The sequence below is a fragment of the Gossypium hirsutum genome, chromosome A05 (assembly GCF_007990345.1).
Source record: "Gossypium hirsutum isolate 1008001.06 chromosome A05, Gossypium_hirsutum_v2.1, whole genome shotgun sequence".
Taxonomy (NCBI): Eukaryota; Viridiplantae; Streptophyta; class Magnoliopsida; order Malvales; family Malvaceae; genus Gossypium; species Gossypium hirsutum.
The window spans coordinates 38,017,998-38,034,019 of NC_053428.1; the positions used below are offsets into that span (position 1 = coordinate 38,017,998).

Genomic DNA, 16,022 nt, shown 5'->3' on the forward strand with positions numbered 1-16,022 from the left:
CGGAAGGACTGAGGTGCAAATAACCCCTCTGGTCCAAAAACACGCGGATCCCAGGCGGTACGGGTCGGGTCTCGGGTCAGGAGCCCAAAACGACGCCGTTTTGGGGCTGTCCTGACCCTATCAAAACGGTGCCGTTTTGCATTTACTATAAATATTAAAAAAACTTAAAACCCATCAGTTTTAACCATTTTAAAACAGAGAGAGAGCCTTCTCCTCTCACTTTCTCGGTCCCTTTTCGACCGGTCATCGGGCCACCGTCCAACGGCCGCCGCGCACGGTGGTCGGAGGCCCAAAATCGGACCTTTTCGGTCCCTTTTTGAAGCCAATCGCCTCTAGACCATAGATCCATGGCGGCATGTCGAGAAAGATGAGCCCAGAATCGGAAAACTAGGAGAGACCGCTCGTCTCCTCCTCCACCGGCGACGACGAAGACGGGCTCCGACGCCGGCCTTCGAAACGAAATGGTCCTTTTCTTTTCCTTTATTTCTTTTGTTTATAAGAGTAGTCAAACAAAAATGAATAAATAAAAAAATGTAGAATGCCCGAATAGGAAAGAAGAAAATGCTATCAACCTTCAATTTTCTTCTCTTTATTGAGTTGTTTTTTTTTACCCAAAATCGGAGAGCCCCCTGTTACATTTTTCCTTTTTTATTTATATAGCCGATTACAATGCCTATTTCTATTATTTTGCCCTGTTTGTGTCTCTGCCTTGCGTGTTTGTTCCTTTCCTTGCAGGTGGAGCAGGTGGAGCGACGTCAGAAGGGCAGGTGATCGGCGGAGTTGGTGGCGGTGGCAGAGGGCAAGTGGACTAGGTGCGGCGGCTAGGGTTAGGGGTTAGGTCTAATTAGTGTTTTGGGCTATTTGGGCTGTGGGTTAGTTTGGGCTGTTAATTAGGGTAATGGGCTGGTTCAAATTGGGCCTGTACAACAGTCATTAATTTTTAGTGGGCAATATGTGAAAATAATAAGCTGACATGGTATTACACATATGATAATATATTTGGTGCATTAGATTTTAGAAACAACAAAATTCTACTTAACGAATTTAAAATTATTGTTTGGTGAGGACTAAAACTTTAAATTTGAAAGTATAAGGACTAAAAATACCAAATAAAAGTGCTGGAATTAAATTCACAATTTTTATAAAGTAAAGTGATTAATGACAACGTTTAACCATTTATTTAACTTTTTAATTATTTTTTATTTAATTGAAAGTTATAATTTTTAACATATCTGAATATACTATATATATTAGAGTAATATAAGTTGTGCATTGATTTTTAACTTGATTGACATCGGTATTGTTACTAATGCAAGAAAATGTGAATTCAAGTGCGTTGAAACGTACTACCCTCCTATTTAAAAAGTTGAGAGAGAGTATGAATAATTTTAGGTGATTATATAAAATCAGCAATATAAGGTGTCATTTGTAGGGCTACATTTGTGGGAGACATAAGACGTACTCAGGCCTTGATATGCGCGACCAATAAGGGACAACACATGAAAAACGTAATTAAAAGAATGACATGGCACATGGCACGAAACTTAAAAAATTCTACCTACATGAATATGTCAAAATTTATAAAATACTAATTATTATACTTTCAAGAGTTATATAATTTATATTGTTACGAATTAATTGGATATTAATTTAATTTAAAAAATTATAAAAAAATTATTAAAATAAATTATATTATTAAGAATATTTTAATTTTTTATTTAAAAATATGTATGTAATGGGATTTAAATACATGCTAATTGGATTAGTAAAACATTAATTTTATCACTCAACTAAAACTTTATTTTGATATTAATTTATACATTTTTTTAATGCGTACAATTTGTTACCTACATCAGTTGTATGTTTTAATAATGTTGTTGATTGAGTTCTTGTGACATCAACTCAAGATTGATGTCAACACCATGATAACACTTGTACTCATTTAGTATTCTTAATCTGATGTATTTATGTGTTCAATTTAATCTAATTTTTCCATTTTATTATCGTAGATATTTCATGTGTTATTATTAAATAGTTCCAATCATACATTTCATTATTTATGTATTTTTTAAATCACAAATTTGTATCCTAAATGCATTACACACTTATACACGTGTAATAAAATTTCTAGATATTATAATGTCATTGATTAAGTTAGTGTCATAAGTTAACTCGATATTAATTCAAGATTGATGACAACACCATGATTAACAATTCTAATGCATTTAGTTCTTACATGATGTATTTATGTGTTTAAATTTTATTTTACGTACATTAATCTTTTTTTATTTTAATATCGTACATATTTCATATGTTATTATTAATTAGTTTCAAACCATTCATTACATTATTTATTATATGTTATATTGAAACAAACCTTTGTGTTTTAAGTACGTAGTTTCCACACATCTGTGATAGGGATACTAGTGTCATTTAAATATGATCATAATAACCAAGACTTATTTGGAGGAATGATTAAAGTTCTCGTCATCCATGATCATAACACAATGAAATACGCAAAACAGAATCCTACTACATGATATGAGAAATGAGAGAGATCTACTTGCACTCACGTAAAATTGACATATACGTGTAGATCATGTATATCTAGTTTTACACATCTATAACTTTTTGTACGGTTAATATATTAATAATCCAACTCTAATCTTTCACATTCCATTCATATAAATCATCATGTCAAGTTTAAAGTAGATTAATATAAAAATATATAATAATAATTCAATATAAAACTATGTACTCTATTGAAAATATAATATATTAATAGGGTCAAAGTCAGAAAATATTTTAAGGGAGACCGAAATTAAATTGTAATTTTTACAACATAAAATACAAATTTACTATTTTAATAGCGTATATCTTTATAATTTTTAAAAAATTAAATTAAATTTTTATCATTTTAAGAGAATCAAATATAATTTTACCTTTCTAATTTAAAAAATTTAAATAAAAATTTTTCCATTTTAGATACGTGCACCGACCCCTTATAAACGACTTTAATTTATAAAAAATTTAACACCTAAACCCTTACTTAACAACTTAACCATACCAATATAGCAAGCTAACATAAATGCTTCCTTAAAGAAAAAAAGCAATAAAACGAGCCAAGCATTCAAAAACAACTGGCTAAACCATGAGCATAGAATTAAATGTGCATATCCGACCGGCAATGCTGGACAGCTATTTTACAAAATGTTACCAAAAGGATTATATAAAAATGTCGATTCAGTCTTATTCAATTGATATAAACATTATTACTAATACAGAAGAACGTAAGTTTGAGTACGTAGAAATGCATTATCCTCCTCTATATAAGTTAGGAACAAACTAAACATTATGTCAAATAAGACAGATTTGATAATCCGTATATTCATTTCATATATATTAAAATTTTAAATTTTTAATAGTAAATCATATTATATATTTCATTTATTATGTAATATTATATAATTTTCTCTTTTTTCTTATCGCTATTGGTTGAACAGCTACTGTAAGTCTACCTTTCTAATTAAATAGCCGATTTTGTTTTTTTTTTTTGTAAAAAAGGGGAAAAAGAAAACAGATCGGCATCCTATAAAAGCACTAACTGAATTTATGAAATTGCAGCTATTGGTTGAACACACAATTGTCTGCATGCATGTGTCCGTATTACTTTCAGTTTTAATTTATTTTAAAATATTTATGTTTGCTTTATATATAATGCAATATAATATTTCAAAAATAAATTCAAGTGTAAATAAGAAATTTTAAGTCAGTTTGGGGTATTCAAGATAAATTCCTCTTAACACAAATATATTTTTTAATTAAAATAATATATATAATAAACACGTTTTTTTTCTTGATAAGAAAAATATTAATGAAAAAAATACGGATAATCTAATCAATACGACTTTTCGTTTTTCAAGAATCAAATTTAATGTCATTTTTTGTTTTCTTAGAAGGAAAAATTAAAATAAAGAAAAACATGAGATCTAATTAATTTGGTTGAGAGAATATAAATAACTTAATATTTGATTTTCCAATGAAAATTATTAAATTATTTTAAAAGTGATCGATTTGTAAATTTATTAATAGTTGAGTGATTAAATTGTAAATTTATCTATTTTCACATTTAACATCCGTTAAGAACTTAACATACTAATGATCAACTTGTAACTTCCAAATAATTTAGTGAACAATTTGTAACTCTTTGAAATTAAATAATCTTAATATAACTTTACTAATGATTTAATAATTTTGGGTATAGTTTAGACTATCTTCATATTTTATTGATATACATGATCAAATTAAAAATATGACTAATCCTTATATTTGCATATCAATATATATCAATAATATCCAAAAAAATTATGATAAGGGTATGATATTCATCTTTTTTTTTGGTGAATTATAGTAATAAGATAAAGCCCGAATAACAAATATGACTAGCGTGACTCAAGCCCAGATCATAACTGGGACGGTGAACATCATTAACCATCAAACCATCACATGGGGTTCATATGATATTCATCTTTGTAGCCAGGAGCGAAGCCAGAACAATTTTTTAGGGGAAGGCCGAATGAAATTTTAATTTTTTATAGTCTATATCTTTATAATTTTTAAAGGATTAAATTAAATTTTTATAATTTTAGGGAGACCAAAATGTAATTTTACCTTTATTAATTTAAAATTTTAAAATTTTTAAAAAAACGTAAATAGTATTTTTTTCATTTTTAAGGTACTGAGCCCCTGCCACCCCTAAATTCGCCTATGTTTGTAGCTAGGTGCATAACCCAATCTTCATTGAAATTACACTTACTTTGTTAGTGAAGCTAAATACTAACTTTTTATATGGAAGCATCATTAAATTTTCCTAAAAAAGTTTAAAAATTATTATTTTATTTTTTAAATACTAATAATTTGTTATTAATCTATCAAGTGACGTCAATATTTTATGTAAAGTAGTAGTGCATTTGATTAATTTGTTGGATTGAAATAAGGTGTAAGTATTGCATTTACTCTATTTTGCCATTAAAAAAATAAAATTTATTATATTAATAATATATAATCACGGGAGTTAGGTGAGATGACAAGAGTTTCTTTTACCTTAACTAGTGGTTGGGAGTTTGATCCTTGCATTGGGTATAGAATAGCTTCAAAACTCATGGTTAGCGTATATCTCTTTAATGAGTCTATCAAACGTGAAGGATTAATCATTGAACTCGTTTCAGTAGAAACATTGGGCAACAAAAATAATAATAATAATATATAATTTATAAGAGTAAACATTCTTATTAATTAATCAATTTGAATCATAAAAATTTTACAACTTCTTTTGTTTTTTGTTTTTTTTTAAATTTTCTTTCCACCCAAACAACCATTTTCCAGTTGTTTATTCCCCTGTGCTACTCTCAACTCAACCACCATCTTCTACCCTACTAAAAGTCTAAAGCAAACTAAATGCTGAATACTATTCCCACGGTACAAGTTGGTGACCATATTTTCAAACCCTTTTATGCAATCTTTTAAAATTTGTGATCAAATTCATCGAAGGACTTATTTTTAACTCAATCAGATAGTTAGTCTAATAATTAATTAATTAATTAATTAAAATTTTATAAATATTAAAAATTATAAAGATCAAATTTTTCACTAATTTTTTATCTTGATTTTAATTTTTTTTATTAATTCTAAACAATTCATTCAAAAATGAATCTTTTATCCCTGTCAAGACCAAATTTTTATAATATCACAATGGTAATAGTCTTATAATTTAAAATTATTTATTTTCCACATTAAATTCTAGCGTTACATTAAATAGTATAATTTATTAAATAATTAAAATTTATAATTATCTGAACATTTAAAAAATTAAAATAAATCTATAAATTTTAACTCAGTTGTCAGTTGACAAAGTTATGGTTGAAATTCAAATTTTTTTGAAAAAAATTATGCCAAAAAGAGATGGAGAATTTTTAAGCATAAATAGATGCACAGTCTCATACATGAACGTCCCTAAAAAAGATTCCAGAAAAGCTTAAAAGTTCTCTCTTTTTTCTCTCTTAATCAATGGATCTTTTCATGGCAATATCGTTATTATTTCTTTGCTTCATTTTCTTCATTTACAAGTCATATTTACAAAAGAGGAACCAAAACTGTTATCTTTTAGGGTACGAGTGTTACAAAGCTTCAGATGACCTGAAACTCGATACCGAAACTTGTGGGAAACTCATTTTGAGGAACAAAAACCTGGGTTCAGACCAATACAAGTTCTTGCTTCGGACAATGGTTAATGCTGGCATCGGTGAAGAAACTTACGGCCCAAGAAACGTCATTGATGGCACTGAAGAAACCCCGAATCTTTCTGGTTCGCTTTCGGAGGTCGACGATATCGTCTTCGGAACCCTCGATAAACTCTTTGATAACAACGGAGTTTCCCCTTCGGAAATCGATATCCTCGTGATCACTATCTCGATGATTACTTCGGTTCCGTCGTTGCCGGCTCGGGTTATTAACCGATACAAGATGAGGGATGATGTTAAAGTGTTTAATCTCTCTGGAATGGGGTGCAGTGCTAGTGTTATTGCGGTCGACCTCGTACATCATTTGTTCAAAACGTATATGAACTCATTTGCAGTGATTGTTAGCTCGGAATCTTTGATTCCGAATTGGTATCGCGGCAACGAAAGATCGATGATGCTTCCCAATATTTTGTTCAGATTGGGAGGGTGTTCGTTGTTGTTGACGAATAAAAGCTCGATGAAACATAAATCTTTGATGAAATTAAAGCTTTCTGTTCGTTTCCATGGTGCAGCAAGTGACGAAGCTTATCAAAGTTGCACCAGGGTCGAAGATTCCCAAGGCTACTGCGGCTTTTCACTTTCGAAAAGCCTGCCACAAGCCGCTGCGAAAGCCGTAACGATGAATTTTCGAGTCTTACTCCCGAAGACGCTACCGTTACGCGAACTTGTTCGGTACGCGACGGTTTCGTTCTTACACTCGAAAACGAATAACAACAAGGGCAAAACTCCAAGCTTGAATATGAAATCTGGGTTTCAACATTTCTGTATTCATCCTGGTGGAAGGGCAGTGATTGATGCAATGGGACGAAGTCTAGGGCTAAACGAATACGACCTCGAACCGACTCGGATGGCACTTCATCGGTTCGGGAACACGTCCGCGGCCGGAATATGGTATGTTTTAAGTTACATGGAAGCTAAGAAGAGGCTTAAGAAAGGTGATAGGATATTGATGATCAGTCTTGGAGCAGGTTTTAAATGTAATAATTGTGTATGGGAAGTCATGAAGGACGCCACGGATGACGTTAACGTGTGGAAAGATTGTATCGGTCGATATCCTGTGAAATCTACTGCCAATACGTCGTTCTTGGAGAAGTACAGTTGGGTCAATGAACTCGAACCCCAACCGAACAAAAAAATCGAAAAAATCAAAAATTGAGTTGAATTATTTTTCAATAGTTTGAATTAAAAAAAAGAAGAAGAAATAGAATACTATAGGTTTATCATAAAAATATTTTAAAAATTAAATCGAATTATTTTGTTTATGATTAGTATGCTTATTGATGAACCCTTTTTTGTATTTTCTTTTTCTCTTTATTGCATTACTATTATTTATTTATAAAACTTGTGATAGATTAATAAATTTTATTATGTAGATTTTGAAATATTTGAATATTTATGTCATGTTTGTATATATTTTCAATTATTTATTTAAGGGAGAACTACTTCTAGAAGATGGATTATTTTAGGGTTTTAGGGAGAATTGCTAAAAAAGGGGTCTCAAAACATTTGGTCTTTAATTTGAACTATTATTGTTGGTAGTAATAAAAGAGAATTATTTATAATCAAATAGAAAATTAGACAACAAGGAACTCGGGGTTCAAGCAGAAACTCTTTCATTAAACTCACCAGAATGTGGGGAGCAAAATTCGCTTATCTTGAAATTTGCTTAATGACCACTCACCATTCACATCTACACAGTTCTTAGATTCGTAAAATCAAATCTCTATTTACTTGTCCTTTAAGGCCACCATGAATACCTTTAATAGCCTGAACGCAATCAATCTCAAGATAACCTCTTTCCATTTAAAATCTCATGCTAGGTGAAGTTCATCATAAACAACTCAAAGTTAAGCTTGTTCAACACTACATTTTTCAATATTTCTCTCAATCCCCCATAGTCACCTACCATACTCATCTCTTGCCTGCAAGACCCAAAGATGGATTGTGAGCACCATTAACATTTAATTTAAAAGAACCAGTAGATGATGGACTCCACCTATAATTCCTACGTCGATTAATGCTCGAAGCTCAATATATCTTGCCCAACACCACAAAGATTGTATTATATTAGTAAAATCAAAAGAATCCTCTTGAAAAACTATAAAGTTATATCGTTTCCAAAACTTTTTTTTAAAAATTAAATAGATATATGTTTTTATTCACCCTAATGTGACCGATTACAAAACATTCTCTCTGAGTTTTTTTTTTTTCAATTTTTTCCCAATCACGTTTAGGCTTAGAAAGCATCAATATGAAAAGAAGAGAAAAAAAATGGAAGAGGAAGAAGCATTAAATAGTTATACTTTAATGAGATAGGAAAATCTTTATTCACATTGGCCACTTGACTTACTATCATCTTTATGCCTACTTTTAACTTTCCCTATCCACTTCTTCAGAACTCCGGTTATCCGTACAATTAATTTGAAGTCAATGTTTAGGAAGGGATAGAGATAAAATTTGAGGACTAAAATTAATATTTGCTTTTTTTAAAATTTCTTCGGTTCCACTCAATTTCGATAATTAATAATTTGTCATTTCTCAAAAGAGCGAAGAAAATTAGTATTTACCAATTTTGAAAGTGAGTAACTAAAAGCAATTAGCAGTAACATTCACTTTTCCATCAATTTACTTTTTTTTTAAATTGGTGTATTAATAAATTTAGTTCTTAATATTTACATAATCTATCAATTTGATCCCAATTCTAAATAATTAAATAAAGTTTATTTAGAAATATAAAAAAATTATAAATTTATCTTGATTTCTTTTAGAATCTGGATCAAATTAATAAAAATGCAAAGATTGAGAGATTAAATATTAAATTTATTTTTAAAATAATCAAAAGTAAAATAAATTGACCGAAAAAGTGAACATTATTACTTCCTCACTTTTGAAATTAAGAAACACTAAATTATTTTATTTTTTAAAAGAGAATAATTTGCTTAATGTATATTAAAAATTGAGAGAGAATAATAATTTTTAAAGCCTGCACCTAAATTTAAACTAAAAATTCGGAAAAATAAAATATTGAAACGCTGTTGGACAAACGAATAAACCTACATGTAGCACATAAGTAGACCAGATTTCATTTATGACCGAAGAGATATCATAACTTCCTCAGATCCACATTAAAATGAACCAACTACCCCAATTACCTGTCTCATTTGCTTTAAATTTGGGTTAAAGTATGTTAGAGGTACCTATATTATAAGGACTTATCTAATTAGTTATTATTAGACTTATTAACAGATCGAGTTATTCGTTTAGGTCTGATGGTTCGCTTGTAAAATGAGAGAGTTTAAGTAAAAATGTAAAATCCAAAAATGAGCTTGAGTAAAATTTAATACCCATTTTCTATATTTACTGAGCCTTGGGCAAGATCTTTTGGCTTGAGTTCAGCCCGACCCAAATATATTATGTTATAAAAGTATTATATTAATTATATATGTTAAATAATTATATATATTTATATTTATATGAAATCACTAACTCAATAATAATTAAATTCATTATCCAAAACTTAAAAAAAAAAACTTACCCAACTACATAACCCAACTCAAAATATAAAATATAAAATTTATATTTAATACAATAAAATATTTATTATATTTATTTGTGTTTTTTAATATAATAAAACATTTATTATATTAATGTAGTGTTTTTTTAATATGAATACTTTTTAATGTGTTAGAAAACTTTTATTTTAGTGTATTTTAGTGTATTTTAGTGCATTTAGTGTATATTTTTTTTAAGTAAATAAAAACTAATCTAAAAAAACCAAATATGGACGGGCTAGGTCGAGCCCGATTTTACCTTTCTTAAATTGTGTTGGGCTTGGACAAAAAGTAAGCCTATTTTTCGGGTTAGGTCGGGCATGAGCTTAGAAAATTGGTCTAGATACCTTGCATGAGCCCCACCCAAACCCAATTCGGTCGATGACAACCACTAATCCTTATACTATTAAAAAGAATCAAATAAGTCTAAATTGTAATAGAGTTAACATTTGCTGTATAAAAAATATCTTGAAATTAAATTTTTTTTTCAATTTTAGTTCAATTTGTCATTTCCAGAACCATAAAAAATGATTTTTTAACAAAAAATGTTAAATCTATTTCAATTTAGCTTTATTTAATTTTTTATTAATATAAGAACTAAAATATTCCATTTAATAATAGAGAAACTAATTTGATAAATTACCTATAATAGAAAGACATCTCAAGTACAATTACGTTTAAATTTGTGTCACCCTGCACTTGAACTTATGTCTTATTTGCCACAACCATACAGAATACGATATTAATATGTGAATTATTAAATTTGTAAGGACTGACTAATAATTAATCAAATTTAAAGTATAGCCGACAAATAAGTTAAACAATAACAGCCTACATGATATGATCTTCAAGCTACTCTGTCCCAAGTGTCATGTTACTGACCTAAATCAATAGGTTTAGCTTTCATGTGTAAGCACATCAAAATAGACCTTCATTTTGCTGTTTTAAGTGAGCCCTAGCATTGGTTATAAAGAAAAAGTGTTTAGGGGTTTTTATCAATTTAGGTGCGTTTGGTTCGCTGTATTGGATTAGAGGTGTAATAGTAAATCAACTGTTTGGTTGAATGTAATGGAATAGAGGCGTAATAGTAATCTCGTGTTTGGTTGAATGGAATAGAGGTGTAATAGCATAATGGAAAAAAAAATAAAATGACTAGAATACCCTTAGCATAAATTTGTTTTGGTAAATGATTATTGTTATTTAAATTTTAATAAGATTATTATTATCAATAATAAATATTTTAATCATATTTAAACATAATTATTATTAAATATATTTTAATTAAAATATATAATTTAATAAAATTCTTAATAATTAGCAGAAATTTGTTTTGGTAAATTATTATTGTTATTGTTATTTAAATTTAATAAGATTATTAATATCAATAATAAATAATTTAATTATATTTAAATATAATTATTATTAAATATATTATAATTAATAAGTAACCAATATCAAACAAGGGCCATATAAGGAACCAATATCAATTGACCATAGAATAAAATCAAACATGTTGATCAGATCAACAGAATGAAAATAAAAACAGAAGCTTTCAAACTGCAGGAGGTGGAAAACATTTAAAAGAACTTCCAATCGCAACTCTCTTATTCATATGGAATTTACAATATCACTCGTGAATGAAATATCGAAGCTCAAAAACTACCCCATGAATCAATACAAGCCAATCTTAAACCAAAATCAAACAAGTTTTATCGGGTCAAAGCAAGTCAAGAATGAAGGCTGAAGCTTTTAAACAGCAGACTATGGAAAACATTACCAAATCAAACGCATGGATTTTACTAATTCAGTCTTGAACGAATATCAGAGCTTAAAAATTACCAACAAATCGCTATCAAAGCTTGAAAATTACCCAATAAATTGATATAAGGAAATCTTAAACCAAAATAAAATACGTTATATCAAAGTCAAAGCAGTCAAGAACAAAGGCTGAAGCTTTTAAACAGCAGATTACAGAAAAAATTACCACAATTCTAACATGAAATGTTAACAACCACATGCAATTTATTAAATCATCCATGAATGAATATCAAAGATCGATAATTACAGAACAAATCGATACGAATCAATCTTAAACCAAACAAAACATGTTTAATCCACTCAAAGCAGTTAAATTTGTACTCTAGCCCGAAAAGTTATATAATAGAACCCAATCATCCCAGGCGATTTTTAACCCATCCCTTAAATATTCACAATCATTCGTCTCTATAGATATTGGCTTCACCTTAGGTTTTACAATATGGAATACAAATACTGGTTATGTCGCCTGCGGTTGAACTCTAACAAGCTGCCATAAGTGCGATCAGCAACACCAACGAAGAGCGATTCTGTATCTGGGCTAAAGGATATTCCAGCAACCTCACCAAAAAGTCAATTTCCTGGCACTTCACATACCCGGACTTGGTGTCGAAGACATGAACGAAGTCAGCTGGCTCAGCCATGGCAAGAAATCGACCATCTGATGTGAACTTGAGAGCTCTAATTGCTCCCATTCTTCCCTTCAATACAGCTAGGGACTGGGATGGTTTTCTTACATCCCACAATCTGCAAGTTGTGTCCTGATTCCCAGTAGCAAGAATGTTCCCATCACGGTGCCAAGCTGAAGCAAAAGAATAGTCCAAATGTCCTTCTAGGGTGCCAGTGACCTGCAGCATTGTACAAAATAAATTAGACATCAACAAGATTTAAACCTCAAAACGCACCATTTATTTGGATGTCCAGCAAGAGTGACATACTTTGCCAGACTGAGCATCGGCAATTAGGCAGTCGGTACTGTCTCCAAGGACTGCAAGCAACTTCCCGTCTGGACTAACAGAGGTATTCTGTTAAGAGAAGACAACCATAAAAGTAAGAAAAACAGCCGAAAAAATGGAATTCTACAGCAAGGATTTGAAGACTAGCACTTACATTTACAGACCAGTCGAATGAGAACCGGTTGAGGGTTGAAAAAGTTTCGGCATCAAAACTCTGATTTGAGCATCGTTATTTACAGCCATAACTCTCATTGCACCACTGCAGAAATAAAGAAGATTCAGTTTTATTTTAAAATGTAGTCAAAGTAATATATTGCTCAAGATAACCAAAATATTTCTCTTTGTTAGACTGCTCAAAAGGATCAAAACATTTCTCACCTAGGATTGAGATACACATCCACCGCATTAGTGATTGCATTATCATCAGTGGTTACTTTTGTGGAGAATGCCACCCCCGGTTGATTTATATACTGCCCAAGCAGAAAAATACTCTCAACAGCGTGAGCCAAATTGCAAACATAATACTTTATCCCATAAACATTTGTCAAACAAGGAAACAGATACCTTGCAATAAGCTCCCCCTGAAAACCACCAGCCACCATTAAATTTTCTTTAACTGCCATGGTGCTAATCTGCACCCTAGAGAGTTGCTGAGATTGTCGTTTCTACAAACATATCAAAATACAAAGTTTATCTCAACTGCTCTTCAAACAAAGCAGCAGAAGTCAAATTAAATTAATCATGGCCATATTCACTAACCAGGTTGGGAACAATTGGCTTAGCCACATTCAGCATTTCTTTGCCCTTGCGTAGCAGTGATGACTAATGCATTACCGAGTAGTTTTGCATGAGGTACACATCGTGCTTTGATGTAGCCCACAACAGATTCCTCAGCTGCATGATAAAATAAATAAATTAAACACAATACCATATATCAGCATTCTTTCAAGCATGAAAGCAGATAAAAATATCCATCACCTAGATAACTTAATTGAAACTAAAATCTTAAATTAGTGTGCATGTGTACAAGACCATACTCTTCCACATAATCCTTTCACCGACAGATAGTAATGTTACTGTTAACTAAAGACTCGTTAACTAGCTTCACCACTCACTGGGGTGACCAAAACAATTTATAGCCACAATTCAACCTTCCAGCATCGTTGCAACAAGAAGTACGGCCCAATGCCATGGTCAAGAGTATGGATAAAAAAGAAATTGGTAGTTGATAGGAAAGACAAACAAGCATTAATCTTCTTGTGCACATTAATTTCAAAATGAATTACTAGTAACATATTTGTAAGACCATGTAACCACATTTTACCACCAATAAATGTTGTGAATCCCATACAAAGAGGAAAGAAAAGAAAGGGAAAAAGAACTGTCATAAAAAGAAAAATTGGTCGTTGATTGACCATGTATGCCCCCTTTCAGTATGGGAAGCCCCAATTCACTTTCCTCAAATTTCCCATTACATAAATAACAAAATGGAAAACAAAAATTCACAGAGCACAGGTAATGCATTAAAATTTGCAACACCAAACAGAACCATGAAAGAGGGAGACCCATAAATGCAACCAGTAAGTTAGAAGGAACATTTTTAAATCATCCATGAATGAATATCAAAGATCGATAATTACAGAACAAATCGATGCGAATCAATCTTAAACCAAACAAAACATGTTTAATCCACTCAAAGCAGTTAAGAATAAAGGCTAAAGTTTATAGACAGCAGATTTAACATGTTTCGATCTGCTTACATGCAAAAAACAAAAGACAGTAACAAGGTTACAGAGAGTTAGAACCTACCTTTCAGTTGCACTAACTCGAAATCGGCAGAAAGAAATGAAAGAAACAAAGGAGCAAATCGGTAGAAAAGAAAAGAAAATAAACAGAGGGAAGAAAGAAAAGAAAAGAAACGGAGGGAGCAAATCGGCAGAAGCTAGAAGGAACAGAAGAGAAACAAAGGGGAAGCAGATGGGAGAGTATAACAGGGATGGTAAACCTATGCGGCGCCTAATCTGGGCAAAATGGAAGGATTACAAATCGGTGAAATCCACCGATTAAATCAGTAACCGATTACAATGGTATTAGCAATACCATGAACCAAATAGGAATGAGGGGGGATTGGGTGAGGCCACCGAGCTAATACACCCAACCAAATATAGTGTTAGTTTTTACTATCTTAAAAAGAGTTAAATTTAATTATCAACTTAAAATTATTAAATTTTGTTTCTAATAAAAATGTGCCTAAACTTAATCTTACGTATGGCAGTTTATGTGTACTTTATGCTAACATGTACTATTATCTTATATGCCACGTCAATAAATAATTAAAATATAAAAAGTTCATAAAATTTTAAAGAACACGTGAAGTACAAGTAGATTGTCGCAAGCAGTCACATTTAAAATTTAATATTTTAGACAATATTTTTGTAAAAAAAAAATCATTTAAATTCTTTTTCAAAAGGTTGATAGTCAGATTTGATTCTTTTTAAAAAATTGGGGTCAAATTTAACTAAATAATAATAATTAGGGCTAGATTGACTAAAAATGCAAGCATTAATGATAAATTGACATTGTGCCTTATTAAATAAAAATATTGTTAAAATTTAATATTTTAAAACTAAATTTATGCAATATATAATATTATAATTGAATGCTGAAAAATATTATACAGTTTTATACCCAAATAAAGTCAGACATATGAGCCGGATAACATGTCTACCTATTAATATCATAACCCAAAGGACTGTTGGGCATAGTTATAGCCACAAGCAATTAATCTTAGCCAAACAAACAAAAAAAATTTCCGTTTATGGTCACTCAATATTAAGTATTTCTATTTTGGTCTTTCAATTACAAATTTTTAATTTATCACTAGTGCATTCAAAATTTGACATTTTGATCACTCATCTCTTAATTTTATTTTTCCATCGAATTTCAACAATTTTCATTTTTCACTTAGTTTGCTTTTCAACCTATTTTTTTAATGCTATGTTTGGTAAGAGTATTATATATCGATTAGCAATAAACTAATTCAATTGATAACTTTATCGTTCCATGATTTATTTTAACAGAGGAGGGAAATTTTTTGCTTATTTTCAAGAGGTCTTATTTTTCATAAGAATTATTACTCTCTTTCTATTTTTAGTTCAATTTTACAAGTATATATATATACTTACCTTAAAAGAAAAGCAAAAGACAGATTTTTTTTTGGGTAGAAAACAACACAAAGCGATAGCAAAAAAAAACATACTTTTTAAGAACTATGAAAGTCCTTTTATCGATTAATAGAAGTCATTGGACTGAAATTTGAGGTTCATAAAAAACAGCCAAATTGAGGACCAGTTTCTTCAAGCCTTGCCATATGATCACAACCGCATTTTGGGATCTAGGAA

At 30.4% G+C, this 16,022-nt stretch overlaps 1 protein-coding gene and 1 pseudogene across 1 annotated transcript; one reads left to right on the forward strand and one right to left on the reverse strand.

Annotated features, from left to right (window-relative positions):
- Positions 1–5,985: 5,985 nt before the first annotated feature.
- On the forward strand, positions 5,986–7,596 carry LOC107900476 (3-ketoacyl-CoA synthase 19). Its single transcript, XM_041112350.1, has one exon. It carries the CDS (start codon positions 6,067–6,069, stop codon positions 7,453–7,455), a length of 1,389 nt encoding a protein of 462 aa, XP_040968284.1. The 5' UTR covers positions 5,986–6,066; the 3' UTR covers positions 7,456–7,596.
- Positions 7,597–12,033: 4,437 nt separating this feature from the next.
- Positions 12,034–13,701, reverse strand: LOC121229098 (uncharacterized WD repeat-containing protein C2A9.03-like; annotated as a pseudogene).
- Between the last annotated feature and the right edge of the window lie 2,321 nt (positions 13,702–16,022).